General features: G+C 37.0%; 1 protein-coding gene across 1 annotated transcript in view; it reads right to left on the bottom strand.

The window, feature by feature from the left end:
- LOC127620321 (protein tyrosine phosphatase type IVA 3-like) overlaps window positions 1-15,746 on the bottom strand; it is a 44,116-nt gene that overhangs the window by 18,436 nt on the left and 9,934 nt on the right. The window contains exon 2 of the mRNA XM_052093518.1: window positions 511-1,025. Within this exon, the coding sequence (XP_051949478.1) occupies window positions 511-615 (105 nt within the window). The 5' untranslated portion in view covers window positions 616-1,025. The remainder of the gene's footprint in view (window positions 1-510; window positions 1,026-15,746) is intronic.

Raw genomic sequence — 15,746 nt, 5'->3', positions numbered from 1 at the left:
GCGCAGTTACACCAGTTTCACTAACCTGCAAAATCAATGTGAATTCTTGAAGTTCAAAAACCTTCATAACTTTAGACTGCAATTTCCTGTGCCACATCAGCTCGTCCTGTGTGTGTGTTTGTGTGTGTGTGATCGTGACCTGCTTCAGTTAATAGTATCGCCCTCTTGTAGTCTCCCAACGCTATTACACCAGACTGATAAACAGATGGCCAACTGAGTGAATGGGAAAGCACAAAATTGAGTTTCTAATTTAAATGTTGGCTCATTTGAATATACTGCTGCATCAAAAATATATTGAGAAAATAATGTGTCAACCAATAATAGACATATCGATATTTTGACATCCCTAAATATAGTTTTTTTAACTACAAAAGCAATACCGATTACTTTTATGTTTAGGTGTACAATAACCATTAAGCGGAACTGATTTCGCTAACGGAGTAAGTGTGAATATCGGTAAAAATATATATTGGTCAAACTCATTATTAGTCCATCTCTAAAAGTTCTTACCTCTAAGAAGCTGTTCAGAGTGGAGTTTGTCGGGTTATGAGTTATCAAGAACCGCATGTTCTTGTAACACACCTCCACTGGAGCCGGCCGGTTCATCCGAGCCATTGTTACGCCTCCAATTCAGAGTCCAAACTTTGAAAGAAACCGTTTACAACCAAATTCACCCAATGGGTCTTCTTCACTGCGGTGTTCAGTCTCAGATATTTATTTGAGATTAAAACACTGTACAGTACGATTCCTCGATGTTCAAATTCCCAAAGACGTGTATCCTCTCTTTAATGGCTTTATGTAGCCAGAGAGGCAAGATCACCCCATTAGATTTGCGAGGAGTTCTGGGTGGTGGAACCACAGGCAGCAGAGTGAACAGATTCTATGTGCATCCAGAGATCAGTGCAGGTCAGTGTGTAGCGTGCCAAGCATTCTCCACTGGTTTAAGATTGTGGATGTTGAGCGTAGCAGTAGACTTCAGTTCTCTGCAAGAACGCCATGAACAAAGTCACTTCTGAAGGGCTGATCTGTCAAACAGAGGTTGGAAAAAGACAGAAGTGAGTTTATGACTCTAAAATGAAAGACCAACAATCAGAGCAGGGACAGTCCATTTAAGACCAAAATGACGCAGACAGTGACAACGCAGCTTATTTTAACTATGAGGGAGTGAGGGCAGATTACAGTGTCCCTGAACCCACCCACACAATGCCACCGTTCTCACACACACACACACACACAAAATTGCGCAACAAAGGCAGAAAGCAGATAACGAGAAGGTAAATACAGCTCCCAGGATTTTTCCTTTTTTTTTCCCTCAAAGCTTTTTCAAGATAATAACTTCAGTGTCAAAACTAAATCTGATCAAAATAAATGGCAGAACTTTTTTCTACAGTACAAAAGGTACAACAAATTATAGGCATTACACTCATGCAAAGCAATTGCTAAATTACAAGCACTCTTTTTATTTTTTTTTTATGGAGAAATCACACACACAAAAAAAAAAACATTACATTATTCATGTATATATTCAGCATGACAATATTTAAGATCAAAAGTCTTCCTTACCCATGGTGGCTTAATCAATATTTATAGAGTTTTGGATTACTGTAGAGTAAAATGTGAACGGCACAGATGCATAGAGAGAATGAATGCTGCTCCTATGTGTTCAAGTTTTACTGAGCGTTCCCCACAGATCTGTGACTGCAGGGACCAACGAGAGTGACTTCAGCAGTGTTGCATATGGCGCAGCACTTAAAGGTTCACTCAGTAATTTTTTTCCTCATTTAAAAAGTCATTTTGAAACATACAGTGTGTATAAAAGCATGACCACTCATGTGAGATGAAGAGCTCAGTCATATCAGTAACCTTTTATTCTCTTATTCTACATGGGACAGGGGCACCTCATGGGTGCTGCCATGTTAGCATCACATGACTAGCTAAATAGTACTCGCTTTAAGGTGCTGTACGCGATTTTAGCGTTCTGAAGACTTCACGTGACTGAGCAGTTGAATTAGCCATGCCCCCTCATTACCCTCCAAAGATAATTTTGAGAGAAAAACCAAGCAAAACAGCAGGATTGTTTGTTTCTGTGGCTGTCAAATTCAACAGTGGCACAATAGTGCCCACAACTGACAAACTTTATGAATCATAGCCTCAATGATCCGCTTAAAAACGAGAACAAGCTAAACGATCGACAGGTGAAAAGCATCAATGTTTGCCGTTTACAAAGTCGACAGCGGTCACAGGACACTTATTTCATTAATATCTTAAAGGGAGTAGGAACATTTTTTGCATACTTTTCCATGAACAAATAAAAATCGCTTACAGCACCTTTAAATCTCAGTAACTGCCCTGTTATTGGACACTTTAAATCATGATTTAAATTAATCCTGGTTTACCATACATTGTAAACTACAGTGTTTGAATGATGCAGCATCCAGGCCACTAGGTGTCAGTGTAAGTCAATGTAAGCCACTTTGACATACTTAAAATTATTGAGTGCATCTTTAAAGGTGCAGAACAAAGAATGGGCTTGAGTACTTGGAAGTGACTGCAATGATCGATCAAGACAACACAATAATTGTGTAACTTGAATTAGGAAAGTTACATTTCACACTATTCAAAAGCACAGTAACTTCAAAATTGTGCAAAAAAGGGGACTATTAATTGTGATTAGTTATGGCGTCTTCTCTGTACCTTGCAATCGGAGTATACAGAGTGCTGCAACAGAGCTCAACATTGTTTTGGAGAGGATTAGAGTGTGGACACGTAGGATGTGTTCTTTCGAGTCCTCCAGATGCTCCTAATATAAATCAATGAAGCTGTCTACACTGCAAGTGTTGTGTCCAAATATGCATAGTTCCCTATATAGTATGCAAAAGGCAGGATTTCAAATGAGTAGTATGTCCGAATCTTCAGTATTCATAAAACTGTATGCAAAAAATACCAGGACGATAATACCAACTACATCTGGCACATCCGCTGGATGCTTTACTATCCCATAATCTTACAAGAGCTGAGGAGATGTCAGATTAAAAATGCATAATTATAATTATTTTTAAATGAGAATCACAAGTCAAGTGGCTCTATGTGCAATAAGAGCGTACATGCAATAGGTACACCATAAACCCTAATGCTCAAAATAATAAATTGTTTTGAGAAGGGAAAATTAAATCATACAAATTCATTCAAATAAATTAACCTTGATGCGTATTTAGAACTCTCTCTTCCTTGTGATTTCACGAAACTGACACCTTTTAAGTAACCTGAATTGTTTTATTGTTTTGAGTTTAATGAGCTTGTCTCTTTAAATTTAGAGGAACTCAAATTGAACTAAAACTGATTTATATTTCCCAGCATGCTTTACATGGCACTCGACAGGGAGAGTAAATGTTAAAACAAATTATTTAATGTGTCTTTGTGCAAGATGAATGTAAAGGGCGAGACTTGTTCGCATTTAATGTTTTGTTGTGTTCTTTAGAAGAGCTTCTGTTATGGTGGATTTTTGGGGATTACCATTATGGTGAATAGTGGAGCTTGAGCTCAGATTGAGGACAGGTACAATTTAAGATCGTTCTACAGTACATTACTTTACTCACTGAGCAATTGCTATGCCAATCAAAGCATAATGTTTTCAATTAGCATGCATTCAGCATGCTAGCATTCACTGTACTAGCTAGTTCTAGCTAGTTCAATCTAGGCAGTTTCCCTCTACTTGAATTATTTCAGTTGAGCTTACATGGCAAATTTAAGTTCAGCCAAAGAGTAACATTTCAAGTTGTGTCATGTGTACAAAATGAACGAGTTAGCATCCTCAAGATCAAGTTAAGAGCAATTAACGTGCATTTGTAGTCCAAAATCAGAACATGGGAGTTTATTCACTTAAATGTGTAAATTTATTAGGGTTTACAGTGTACCAAGAAAGCTGTTCCTTGGAAGTAAATTGTACTTGTTTAACAAAACCAGAGTCAATTATTTTCACAGTATGTCATAGTTTCAGGTCACGGAATAACGCCCACGTTCCAGTATGATGCAAGTCCGGGAATGTAATTACATTAACACAACCTTATGCAAAACATTGCCACGTGGTTCAGAATGCATGTTCCAATCAAAAGGTGCGCAACAAATCATTATCCGTCACTGACAAAAAAGGAACTTTAAATATTTTTTCATATAAACAACACTCGAAAATGTTTAATTCAAACACACCTACTGAAAAAAGTACTTTCTAAAATGGACAATATGCAAGTTCTTCAACAAATGCAGTACACACTCCCAAAGTATGTGAATTCCGACATGGCTACAGTGTTGGGACACCAAAGTAGGTCAGGTTCATTGCAATGCATTATGGGATGCAGTATTCCACGCAGGGTGCTCGGGTTGCATATGTTGGCAAATACAGTTAGTCATCTGGGTAAGCTATCCCATGAACATGCATGCACAGCATACTGCATTCTTAAGGAGTACACCATTCTGAACATACCATAACATCCAGTCAGATTGGACGAAGATATTCGTTTTCTTCTTTCAACCATTAAGATCAAAACTAGCAATGGAAAAAAACTGCCACAATAAAGTTTGTGCTTCTGTAGTATTGAGATAATAAAATGCTCAAAAACCAGGCAGGTAAAGACTTCTTTTGGGAAACTGGATTATTGCAATCCTAATATGTCATTTGCCACTGCTAATTCACTGAAACTTTTAATACTGAAGCTTAACCTAATTTACACTTCCTCTCTTCAAAATAAACACACTTTATCTGAATGTAATCCACCCTTCCAGAATATCTTTGCTGCTTAGAACCAACAAAATCATTTAAACTCGCTTAGTGGAGCAAGAGAAAAAAACAGAATAATAACAACCAAACAACAATGACCCATTTACTCTATTAAATGTGATGCTGCAGTTTAAAGGTATTTCGGCACCAATGGAACTGCAATTTTTAAAACAGGTTTCACAAACACTTCACCCAAACAAGTAGACCTAAACAAAACTCATGTCATGGGTCACCCTTATTTGTCCCCCACTTTTTTCTTCCATTTAATAATCTATTCTACACAAATCAAATAATAATAAAAAAAAAATGGACAGATTCATTATCAAAATAATTTAAGTCGCAGCCGTAACAAATACAATTATTTAATACTTAACTGGATCAATATTTCGTGGGCATTTACAGCATTTATTTGCCAAGTAGCCATATAATATTATTTCAGAAAATGTTTAGTTTTCCCAGCATTGCAAAATAAACCCCTTCAGCAAAATAATTCGCAAACAAACCATGATAATGTTCATTGCATTGTATGTTATCTAGAAGTTATACTGTATACATTTCATAATAATATATATTTCACCTTTAAGTTTACGTCTTTACATTATGTATACAAGCACATTTTATCACAGTGCATATGTATGCGAAGCACAAAATATGCTGAGCTAGCTAAATGCAAAATCATTGTACTGTATAATACTGAAGTATTTTACACAAAACCAGCATGTAAAACAAACAAAATGTGGAATACATCTGACACCAATTCCACAGGGGGGTCTGCCAGAGGTACTGTGCTCCTTTATTCCACGCAGAGAAGGGTTAATTGGGTAATTCTGTGCTTTGTCAACAGGACACATGGGTCACGTGCATTTACTGATACACACAGAGACTTGTGTAGATCTGTAAACAATCGATGTTGAGGCCACAATAGCTTGATATTACTGGTAAACTTGCAGCATTACCATGAACTTCAGCACTGAGGGTAACCATGACAGTGTTGTTGCGCTTGTATTCACAGACCAATTACCAATCCTTGTCCCCCAAGACCGCACATACTGGTTAAATATTTGTGCTGACAATTTTAAGTAGTGCTTTGGGCATCTGGGACACTTGTATGACGGCACAAAGCTATGCCAAATCAGGGAAGGGGCAGAGAGAGAATGAAATAGAGAGTTCAGTGAAATTTAGAAAGAGAAATTACACTTTTGTTTGATTGCAAAGTGGGGTTTCTCAAAGATGAAAAGACCCCATTAAGGGTTGAGGCTGATCTGTGCTGCTGAACACCGTTCAACCTCAAGAGTAACCGTACTTGTCCACTAGCACAGACAGAGCAGATCTGAGTGGAAGTTATTCAATACAGTCTCATGACAAGTTGTATAACAGTAAAAGATGGCGAATTCGTAAGAGAGTTGGATTGTATAGGAGCACATTTACTCCCATAAAGAATTAATGAACCAACAAACAATGCCTAATTGGGATAAGTTTAACCCCTATCCCAAACCTAACCACAATGTGTAACCCCTTACCTAAACCCAACAATATTTGTTCACAGACATAATCTTTCTTCAAATAAAGTGTTGGATAAGAGGCTAGCTAAAATGTGATGTCTGTATTTTCGTTTTTGTTGATTGTTGGTCTCTTTTAGAATAAAAACCATACTTTTCATATGAGTCATGTCGTACGATATCTCACGATTTCGCCATCTTTGATGAATTATTTGAAGTTGTAATGAGACTGCGTTGCCGTATTCAATTGTCTATGGGGGCTGTATGACAAGGTTGCATCATTGTGGGACTGACAGAGGAGCAGGGTGTGAGAGCGCCGGAAAAACATGAGCGGAGAAAACGCCGGGTGGAAGCCAATCGGCGTGAAGTTAAAGCAGTGATGTTTGTCATACCGCAGCACATTTTAAATGGACACACCCCCAAAAGCACCAGATCTCTGGCATTTTGAGCATTATTTAGTGGATTTCTTCCAAAAGTGGACAAGAGCGTTTGACATAAGGAGCAGAAGATCTGTTTTGATGTTGTTAAAAGAGCTGGGTCAGTTTTAAATCCAGTGGGAATATATCTAGCTGAATTAGCAAAAGCTCAACTGGTTCAGCCTCTGAAATTCTCCATGGTCAATGGATGACTATAGGAACGTCAGAGTGCGCTGCAGCTTAAGTTCTAAGAAATCGCGTCTCGAAACTTTCCTCAACCATTGGCCACATGACGGATCATCACTCTCACAAACCCTAGCATTTTTCCTCTATGTTCTTGCAATGGTGTGACGCACCATACCAATTTAAATAAATGGTACGCAGTGTTCCTTGACATAGTATAAACTCCAGTGTGTCAGTGCCAGAACAAGGCGACATGGGTTGGAAATGGAACAGAGGCCCACTGGGGTTAGCTGCACATTACACACGAGTTCTCTTCACACGTGGTCTCTGGTCACATTGGGGACCCATTAGAAAAACACAACAACTGCTTAGATATTAATTTCTGCACATGGTTCTCTGCATATTTTGCCTAAACTTTGGCACCTCAGAAGCTTCTTGGACTTCAATAAGTCATGCTACTATTTTCAGTCACCAAGTCTTTGGGCAGTGCCAACAAATGGTTTTATTTGAATGGCAGATTTTTAAAGATGGGGACTTTCTAAAAGATCACTAATTGACCTAGAGATAAATCCACAATGGCTCCAATGTTGATGCATATAGTCATTGTAGGTGAAACAATCATGACCATTTTCTACCTTTTCTCTGGTCTTTAATTGTGTGTAAATGTCTTTTCACATTTTAAATCAGAAATGGTGCTTAGACTTTTGGGTCTAAAGTAGTTTGAACTGTTACGTCCTTCAATAACATCCTATTTGCTTCACAACTCAAATCTGCACTGGAAAGCGCCACTGAAACTGTAAAAACCAGATCGAACTGACCAGGGACATTGTCCTTATGTTGGGATCCTCTAGAAAAATATGCAGAGTGACTGCCACTGCCTGAAATGAGTCAAAGAGGCAACCCTATGGTTTAAATCTGCAGACATGTAAGCCAGGCTAATTGTATCTCACAAACTGCAGAGTGATGATGTGACTGGCCTGTGTGCTACATGTCACCTGCATGTTAAAAATAGGCCCAGCAGCTGCTTTCTGATGCAGTCCTGACTGGACTGGGGCAGAGGATGAGATAACAGTGGTTGGGGGTTTGTTTTCAACTCAGTCTGGATTTGTGAGGTTTGTTTGAGAGACCAACTGCCATCCTGCCTGAGCAATGGAAAATCTGTTATTAAAAATTGAATTATTGGTCTGTTGATCTGGAAAAAATGGCATCATAAATTTGTTGAGGTGGAAAGTACAAGATGAAGTTAACCAGAAAGTGTGAGATCAGAACAAAATGTTGACAAGCTAACTTAGTGAAGCTTTCGTGATTATGTTAAACACTGCAAACTAACAGAAAGATTAATGGAGCACTTTGTAGCTTTAGTCACAATCTGGAATAGAGCGGCATAGTTACAGACAGGGCAAGGGAACGTTTAAAATAACCAGTCCGCTGGCCCTGCAGGCGATGAAAACGACCGAGGGGGAACCCCTCCCTGGAAGGCAAAAACAGGGGGCCCAGACAGTTGCTTTGCACTGGGGCCCCTAAGACCAAAGTTACGCAATTGAAAACAACATATTTGATCCACATAAAACAAGTCTGAAAATGGCTCAATGTGTGATGTACAGTAGTGATAGACTTGGGGCCCTATGAAATCCGTTTTGTTCTTTTCTAAATTCGGTTTTATTTTTTCCTGAAATCTTTATTGGACAGATTAATTAGCTTAATTTTCAAATATCATCAACATATCCAATCAAAATAATTCATTAAAACTTTACATTTTTAAACAATACATTTTCAACATAACATTACATGGACTTTCATCAAATGTGTTTGATCATACATTTGATTTGTTAATTGTAATCATAGATTTGTTGTAAAGTGCTTTTATTCAGATCCTCACAACACAATACAAAAATTCAACATTGAAGTTACTTAAAAGTAACAAAATGCTGCAAATATTGTTAACTGAATATTAGTGATATTTATTTTCTTCATGCATCTGCTTAAATTGAGCTTTTATTTTGGCAGAAATTGAGAGATGCTCTTTCAGTTTCTCTGTTTTTGACAGTAGTTTCTGACTTCTGGATAAGCAGGTCACTACATGGGCCCAGTGTGATTATTAAACTGCAAAAGGCTGTGGTTTAATTAAATAAATATATAATCTGTATGTGCTGCATGCTTTAAAGCAGTGGTTCTCAACCTTTTTTGAACAAACGCCCCCCTGACCTCTTCATGATCCTCTTAACGCCCCCCTAAAAAAAAACAAAAACACTTCAGAAATACTATTACAGCCAAACAATTGCAACACTGATACCTGAAGCCTGAGTTTTTGGTAAAAAAAAACTGAAACAGAACTTTCTTATTGTATTTAAACTACATGTAAAAGCCTCAAGTTGAGTAATATTGTGTTTGGAAAAAATGCAAAAACACATGGATTGTTTGAAAGGTATTGCAAATGTATTTAGAAATTCAAACAAATTCAGTCTCACACACAAATTTTTTTAAGATGAACCAATCACGTGAACAATAACGTAACTAACCTAAATGGCCAATGAAAAAGCAGCAGTCGTTCAAGCACTCAATTAGAGCAATATATACTAGGCTTCAAATTTGAATAGCCTACAAACGGTCATTTGATTTCAAATGACCGAACAAAGACGACAACAGCTCGGCCACCTGAACTGAACCGAAGAAAAAGCGACGTCAAAAACAGCCACTTTTTTTTATTAATTACGGTCATTAGTGTGAGCCCTGAGCACTAATTATGCGCCTAATTATGTATTCCGCGTTATGTACAGAAAAAGCCGGTGAAAGCGCGCCTCTATTTTGCGCTGAAAATTCTCCGCCTCTTAAAAGCATGTGTAACTTAGGAAGCGGCTCTCCTAGCATATCCTCCTGGTGAAGTGGCAGCAGTAATCCGAGCAAGACGAAGACATAGGTTAAGGAGAAGAGCTGAAAAGATATTTGCGCAGGCCGCCTGTTGAGTACCTCTGAGTAACGCCCCCCATTTGTGCCTGAGCGCCCCCCTCTCTGCTGCCTCGTTCACACCGCCCCCCAACACTGTCCAAACGCCCCCTAGGGGGCGGTACCGCCCCCGTTGAGAAACGCTGCTTTAAAGTGAATGAGTACTCTACCATCTACCACACACAGAGAGAGAGTGCATGTAATGATCATGATACAGTTTTTTCAGTGTATGAGTGGCCATCTTCACACATTCACTTTGAAGCACGCAGCACATGCAGACTATTCTTTCACTGTATTAAATCGTAGCCTTCTGCAGTTTAATAATCACATTAGGACATCATGATTTTTGATTGGATTAATTGTGCATTCAAATATTCAATTCTGTGACATTACGCGTTTTATAAGTAATTCCATTTTAATGACTGAATTCAGTGATTCAAAATGGAAAAGAACATGGGGACCTCGAAATGCGCTTTTTGAAATGTAACTCCTTTCCTGACACAGCATTTTAAAAAGGCATTGCTTATGGTCCGAGATGCTGATAAGAAAGCAAGGGGATGGCCAAAACCTCCAACTAATTAATCGTAAGTGCATGGCACACATAACATTTGAATGCATTTTAATCTTAAATTTGACAAGTACTCAAATTTTAGATTTTAAATTGTTAAAAATCTAATTTTTACATGCTAAAAAGCAAGAGCTCCCAGTCACAATATATATAGTATACATTATCAATATCAAACAATTCCGTAGTTGTTGAAATTTGACAATTCTTGATATCAGCTTATCACAACAAATAATAACACTATTTTGTTATGCAAGAATTGTGCTCAAACAATTTTTCAAGACTACTAAACAGTGAGTAATAAAATAACAATACAGCTATGAATGGACATGAATTAAAATAGATAAAAAAAAATATTTAGAAAACAGAGTTTTTGTTAACATCTTTAAATGTTTTTAACAGGAGTATCAAGTATTCAAGAATGAAATGCTAAATAAAACTACTTCTGGTCTTCACTGTATATTGTACTTTACAATACATTAATATGTTTTTAAAGCTAATAAAGTTATCCAGTCAAGAACAGTGAGTTTTTTTTTAATTTTTTTAAATAACACAAATACAACAACAGGTCTATTAGGTTACATGAACACTTACAAGTCTGAAGTGTTGATACAAATCAGCTTTTTCCCCCACAGTTATACTGTAATACTGTTGTTGGATGGTATTCTTTAGCTGGTATTTATCAGTTAACCTGGTATAAAAGATTAGGCTAATTGAAAAATTGAATATCATTAAAAGAATATTGGTCAAACCGGTCTCACTCTACAAGCATTCCATTAGAAATAAGCTTGAATTGAACTTACCCTGAAATATTCCTTTAAGACACTACTGGATTAAAGAAGGAAATGGACTCATTCTGATACAGGCTACACCTTGTGGTTTGCCTTTTACATACAGCTGAAAATGCCGAACAGGCCCACTTACAGGAAAACAGGAAGAGGCCAACAACCTCCAGGTGCCTTTGAGCATAACACCATGTGCATGAGATGGGTGAAGGGTTTCAGTATGAAAAGATTTTCATAAGTTATTTAACCCAATCAACAAGACAACTGTTATCATCTCATTCATTACCCACATGCCCAACCTGGTCATGAGCAATCATTTTGTAGAAAGGTTTTGATATTTAGGCAATAGAAAACAAGGCTGACATTGTTTTCGAGAAGATAATAAACAAGAGCAAACACCTGCTGTACGCAGGCTTGGCCTTTTCGATTAAGAAAACAAATTATTTATGAACCTCTAATCTACTTAAAATAATAATAATAATAATAATAATAATATTATTATTATACTGTATTTTATGACAATACTATATATTATACACGCACACACTTCCGGTCAAAAGTTTGATATAATATAACATAGTTTTGATTTATTTTGGATTTAGTTTTTTTGGACTTTTCTATTATTCTAAAATGTGAAGAAAAAACAAAAAATGAATAAGTGTTTCAAAACTTTTGAACAATAGTGTGTGTGTGTGTGTGTATAATATATATGAAAATAAATATTATATTCCAACACAATTTCACATTAAATATCTACAACCCTCTGGGATCTTGTTTTGCAAGAGGCTGGACACTTTCGTCTTTCTTCTAAACCCCTATGAGAGCACCAGTGGTCTGGAGATCTGTCTGTCTGTCTGAATGCCGGAATCTGAATTCTCACAGAACTCTGAAAAGACAGGAATGCCCAAATTTGGCAAAGCAAGAATGGAGGATCACAACACAGGAAATCTCTCATCCTGTCTCCCAAGTATGAATGAGACACACTTTAATTCGTAAGAGCAGGATAGTATGATGGTAAATTACTATTCATTCTCAACTCATGCAGAAGTACAAGACCTACAGATTTAAACTAGGGATGCACCTATACCATTTTTTCTCTCCTGATCCAATTCCGATACCTCAACTCTCAGTATTGCCCGATACCAGTGATGCGGTTTTCTTATTCGGTTCAGACTATATCTATAGCTCACTGTGGGACTGATTGGAAGTACACTTTTATATGTAAAGAAACAATTTAACTACATGTTATTTCATTATAAAATGGAGAAAACAAAAAAACAATTATTAAAAAAAAATATTAGGGGCACAGGCAGAAAATTGAGGGGCGCACATGTTAAATCGACCTGCAATGCTATTATTCACGTTTTCCCCATTTCAACTGTATTTCTTATAAATGCTTTGGTAATAAATACAGAAACTACAATGTGCCGTTTTAATTTAGATCAATCACATTTTAACTGAAGCCCCTCCTCCTGTCCTTTTCTAGAAGAGAAGGGGGAGTACTCACGGGTTCGCATTACTCGCGCGAATGCGAGTTTAAACACAAATGTCCAGTGGTCAAACTCACACGAGCAATGCGAGGCGAATATTTTCTTCACGTTGTACGTCAATGCATCACTACGGACGATGAGTGTGATGCTACGAAAGCGAGACACACGAGTGTAGATGACGTAACCCATGCAGTAGACTATTTATTTATTTATTGAATGCAGCCTTTTGAGATTCGCAAAGCTATTGTATGTCTACAAGAGACTTTAAATAAAATGCACGAGTCATATGAACTACTTTAATGGTGCTTTTATGCCAATTTTTTTAGCTTGACGGTAACGAACATCGATATCGTTCCAGGTATCGGATCGGTGCATCCCTAATTTAAACATTTTCAAATTCAATGCACTGGGAGCAAAACAGCTGTAAGAAAGCCAGATAATACTATCTAGTCTGTTACAAGGTGGGCACAACAATATGGATGGCTGCTGGCTCAGGGGCAGTTTGAGAGGGTTTCTTTTATGTTTGTCAAACTTAAAGGAATAGTTCATCCAAAAATTTTAATTGTCAAATGTACTCATCCTGATGTTGTTTCAAACTCATCAACAACATAAAAACAACACAAAAGATGTCATATACTTTATATAACTATATAGTTACGTATTTAACATAGATTTACATTATAGCTTTTTAATTTTAGTTACTATTGTAACTTCACAAAGTATTTTTGTACAGAAACTTGACATTTAATGAAAAATATGAATATTGTTCTGGCACAAATAAAATATATGGCTAAAAATCAAATGTATAATTTTTGTCATGGAGCCAGCAGAAAATAATTCCTTATTGTTGAGCTCTCAAGAGAGTATATTTTGGATGCTGGATTCATTTTTGTTTTTTTTCATAGGACAATCCCTGTTTCTGCAGCTGTGAGTTTTCAAACAACACACAAATGTTATTCTGATGTCAGAGGGTTTCCTGTCTGAGAACTGCAGCTGGACTCTAAATCTTGAGAAAAAAAATATGTAAGGAAACACAAAGTTGGAGCAAAAACTCTCAAATGAATGCGACAAACACAGATGAGCTCTCCCTAAACTCAAGTAAGCCTGACCTCAGTATTCAGAACTCTAAAACAACATGAAATCAAAATGAACCCCATTTATTTCCTTAATAAATTCCCCTCATCTTATTGTGCATTAGGGCTGAACAATGAATCGAAAAAATAAAAAAATAAAAAAAATAGCTACATGACAGTGCGATAATCAAACCACAAATCATGTGATACAGACTTCTCATTTGAAGATCTAAATTTGACAAGTCAAAAGAGCCCACCCCAAAGCAGAGGTTGACCGATAGTGGATTTTGCAGATAACGATAACTAAGGTGGGAAAACAGGCCGCTAGCTGATTAAACTACCGGTACACTTTAACATTTCTAAATATTTCTAATGTGAAAATGTAAAATAGTGCTGAACTTTAGTAAGTATCACTTTCAGTGGCAATACTTCACAAAATTTCTTCCACAAATGTACCTTCTACAAAAGGTTCTGCCATCAGAAGTTTATGAAAATATTTTTTTATATTTCTTTTCCAAATATGTTTGTTGTTCAGCAGTAACAAAATACTGCCTTACAAAGCCAAATATGCTGCATGCTTCATCACTACTGATGATACATTTCATCCATGAAGGATATACAAGAAATGGAGAGAGACTATCGGTGTTGATTTTTTCTAATAGCTAAAAACGCAACTATCTGTCGACCTCTGCCCCAAAGTACCCATGATATTCTGGTCCCTAGATATGGCAAGATTCCCACCTTTAACGTACGTTTCGTTCTTCTTTTCTTTATATAAATCACCTACCATGTAAAAATTATAAATTATTAAACCTTAAAGTAATAGCACAGTTTTCCCTCAACAAACCACATGATTTCCGGCATCAATTATGTCCATTACATGAACAGTACAGGATTTACACACCAAAGTATGAGCAATAACAATAGACGCTTGCCTTATTTCCAAACAGGTTTTTAAATGCCTTTTCTGTCCCACCTCATCTGCCAATGTTTAAAAAAAACAGGAAGTCCTTCCCCAAACTAACACGATATGTTGAACCCCCAAAGAATTTGTGTTTTGAAAGACAAAAAGTGTTTTGAAAGTGCCAAAGAAACAGTATTTACACTCTTTGGGAAATAAACCTACTAATGGCTAACTTACAGTTGTCTGTGCACATTAAGCTGGGAGAAACTATTTTACCATTTAAAAAGTAAACACTTTAAGTACAGGCCTCAGAGGGTCCATTTCACATTTCTGTAAGGGCTCCATAATAGCTCGCTAACGCCAGTGCTGAGCTGTCAAGTTTGTGCAAAAGCAGAGAGTTTAACCTTATACCATGATTTGTGAACAGCTCTATGACTGAACACAAAAAGTGTAGCCTCTTTCAACAGCCTGTCATGGGGGGTGAAATCCCAGACTTGCATCATGGCAAGCTCGGGCAGCCACACATGGCCCTCTGCTGGATTAATTAAAAGCATTTCTATTATAACCACTTCATGGGATGAGAACAATAACCCATTGTAAAAGAGCAATACAACATTTAGAGGTAGATCTACAGATGCAGAGTGATTGCTTTCCCCAGCTTTTCAAGTTAATGAATGGAAGATGTTTCCATAATCCATGGTTACATTCACTATTGTGTAACATCCTGTCCAGATTACAGGTTTTCAAATAATTGAGATTATATAAATATTAGCAATTAAAAGTACATTTGTTTTTACATTTATTTTAGCCTTAAACACATTTCAATTAGTCTCACGAAGCCAGACGTTTGGCATAAAAACAGCATATTCTGGCTAAGAACTGCCCAGTTACAAAGAAAGGGCATTGGGCCTGATTTACACGTTAAATGACCAACACGGTTAAATTTTTTCATGTTTTGATATTTAAGGGCAAGTATACATTCAAAAGCTAAAGAATTTAGTTCCACAAAGGGACCTAACAAACTGGCGGGCTTCGGGTCAGTACAGTGCATCCGGAAAGTATTCACAGTGCTTCACTTTTTCCACATTTTGTTAAGTTACAGCCTTATTCCAAA

This window comes from Xyrauchen texanus, chromosome 26 (assembly GCF_025860055.1).
Source record: "Xyrauchen texanus isolate HMW12.3.18 chromosome 26, RBS_HiC_50CHRs, whole genome shotgun sequence".
Taxonomy (NCBI): Eukaryota; Metazoa; Chordata; class Actinopteri; order Cypriniformes; family Catostomidae; genus Xyrauchen; species Xyrauchen texanus.
This window is presented reverse-complemented; position numbering and strand designations above follow the sequence as displayed.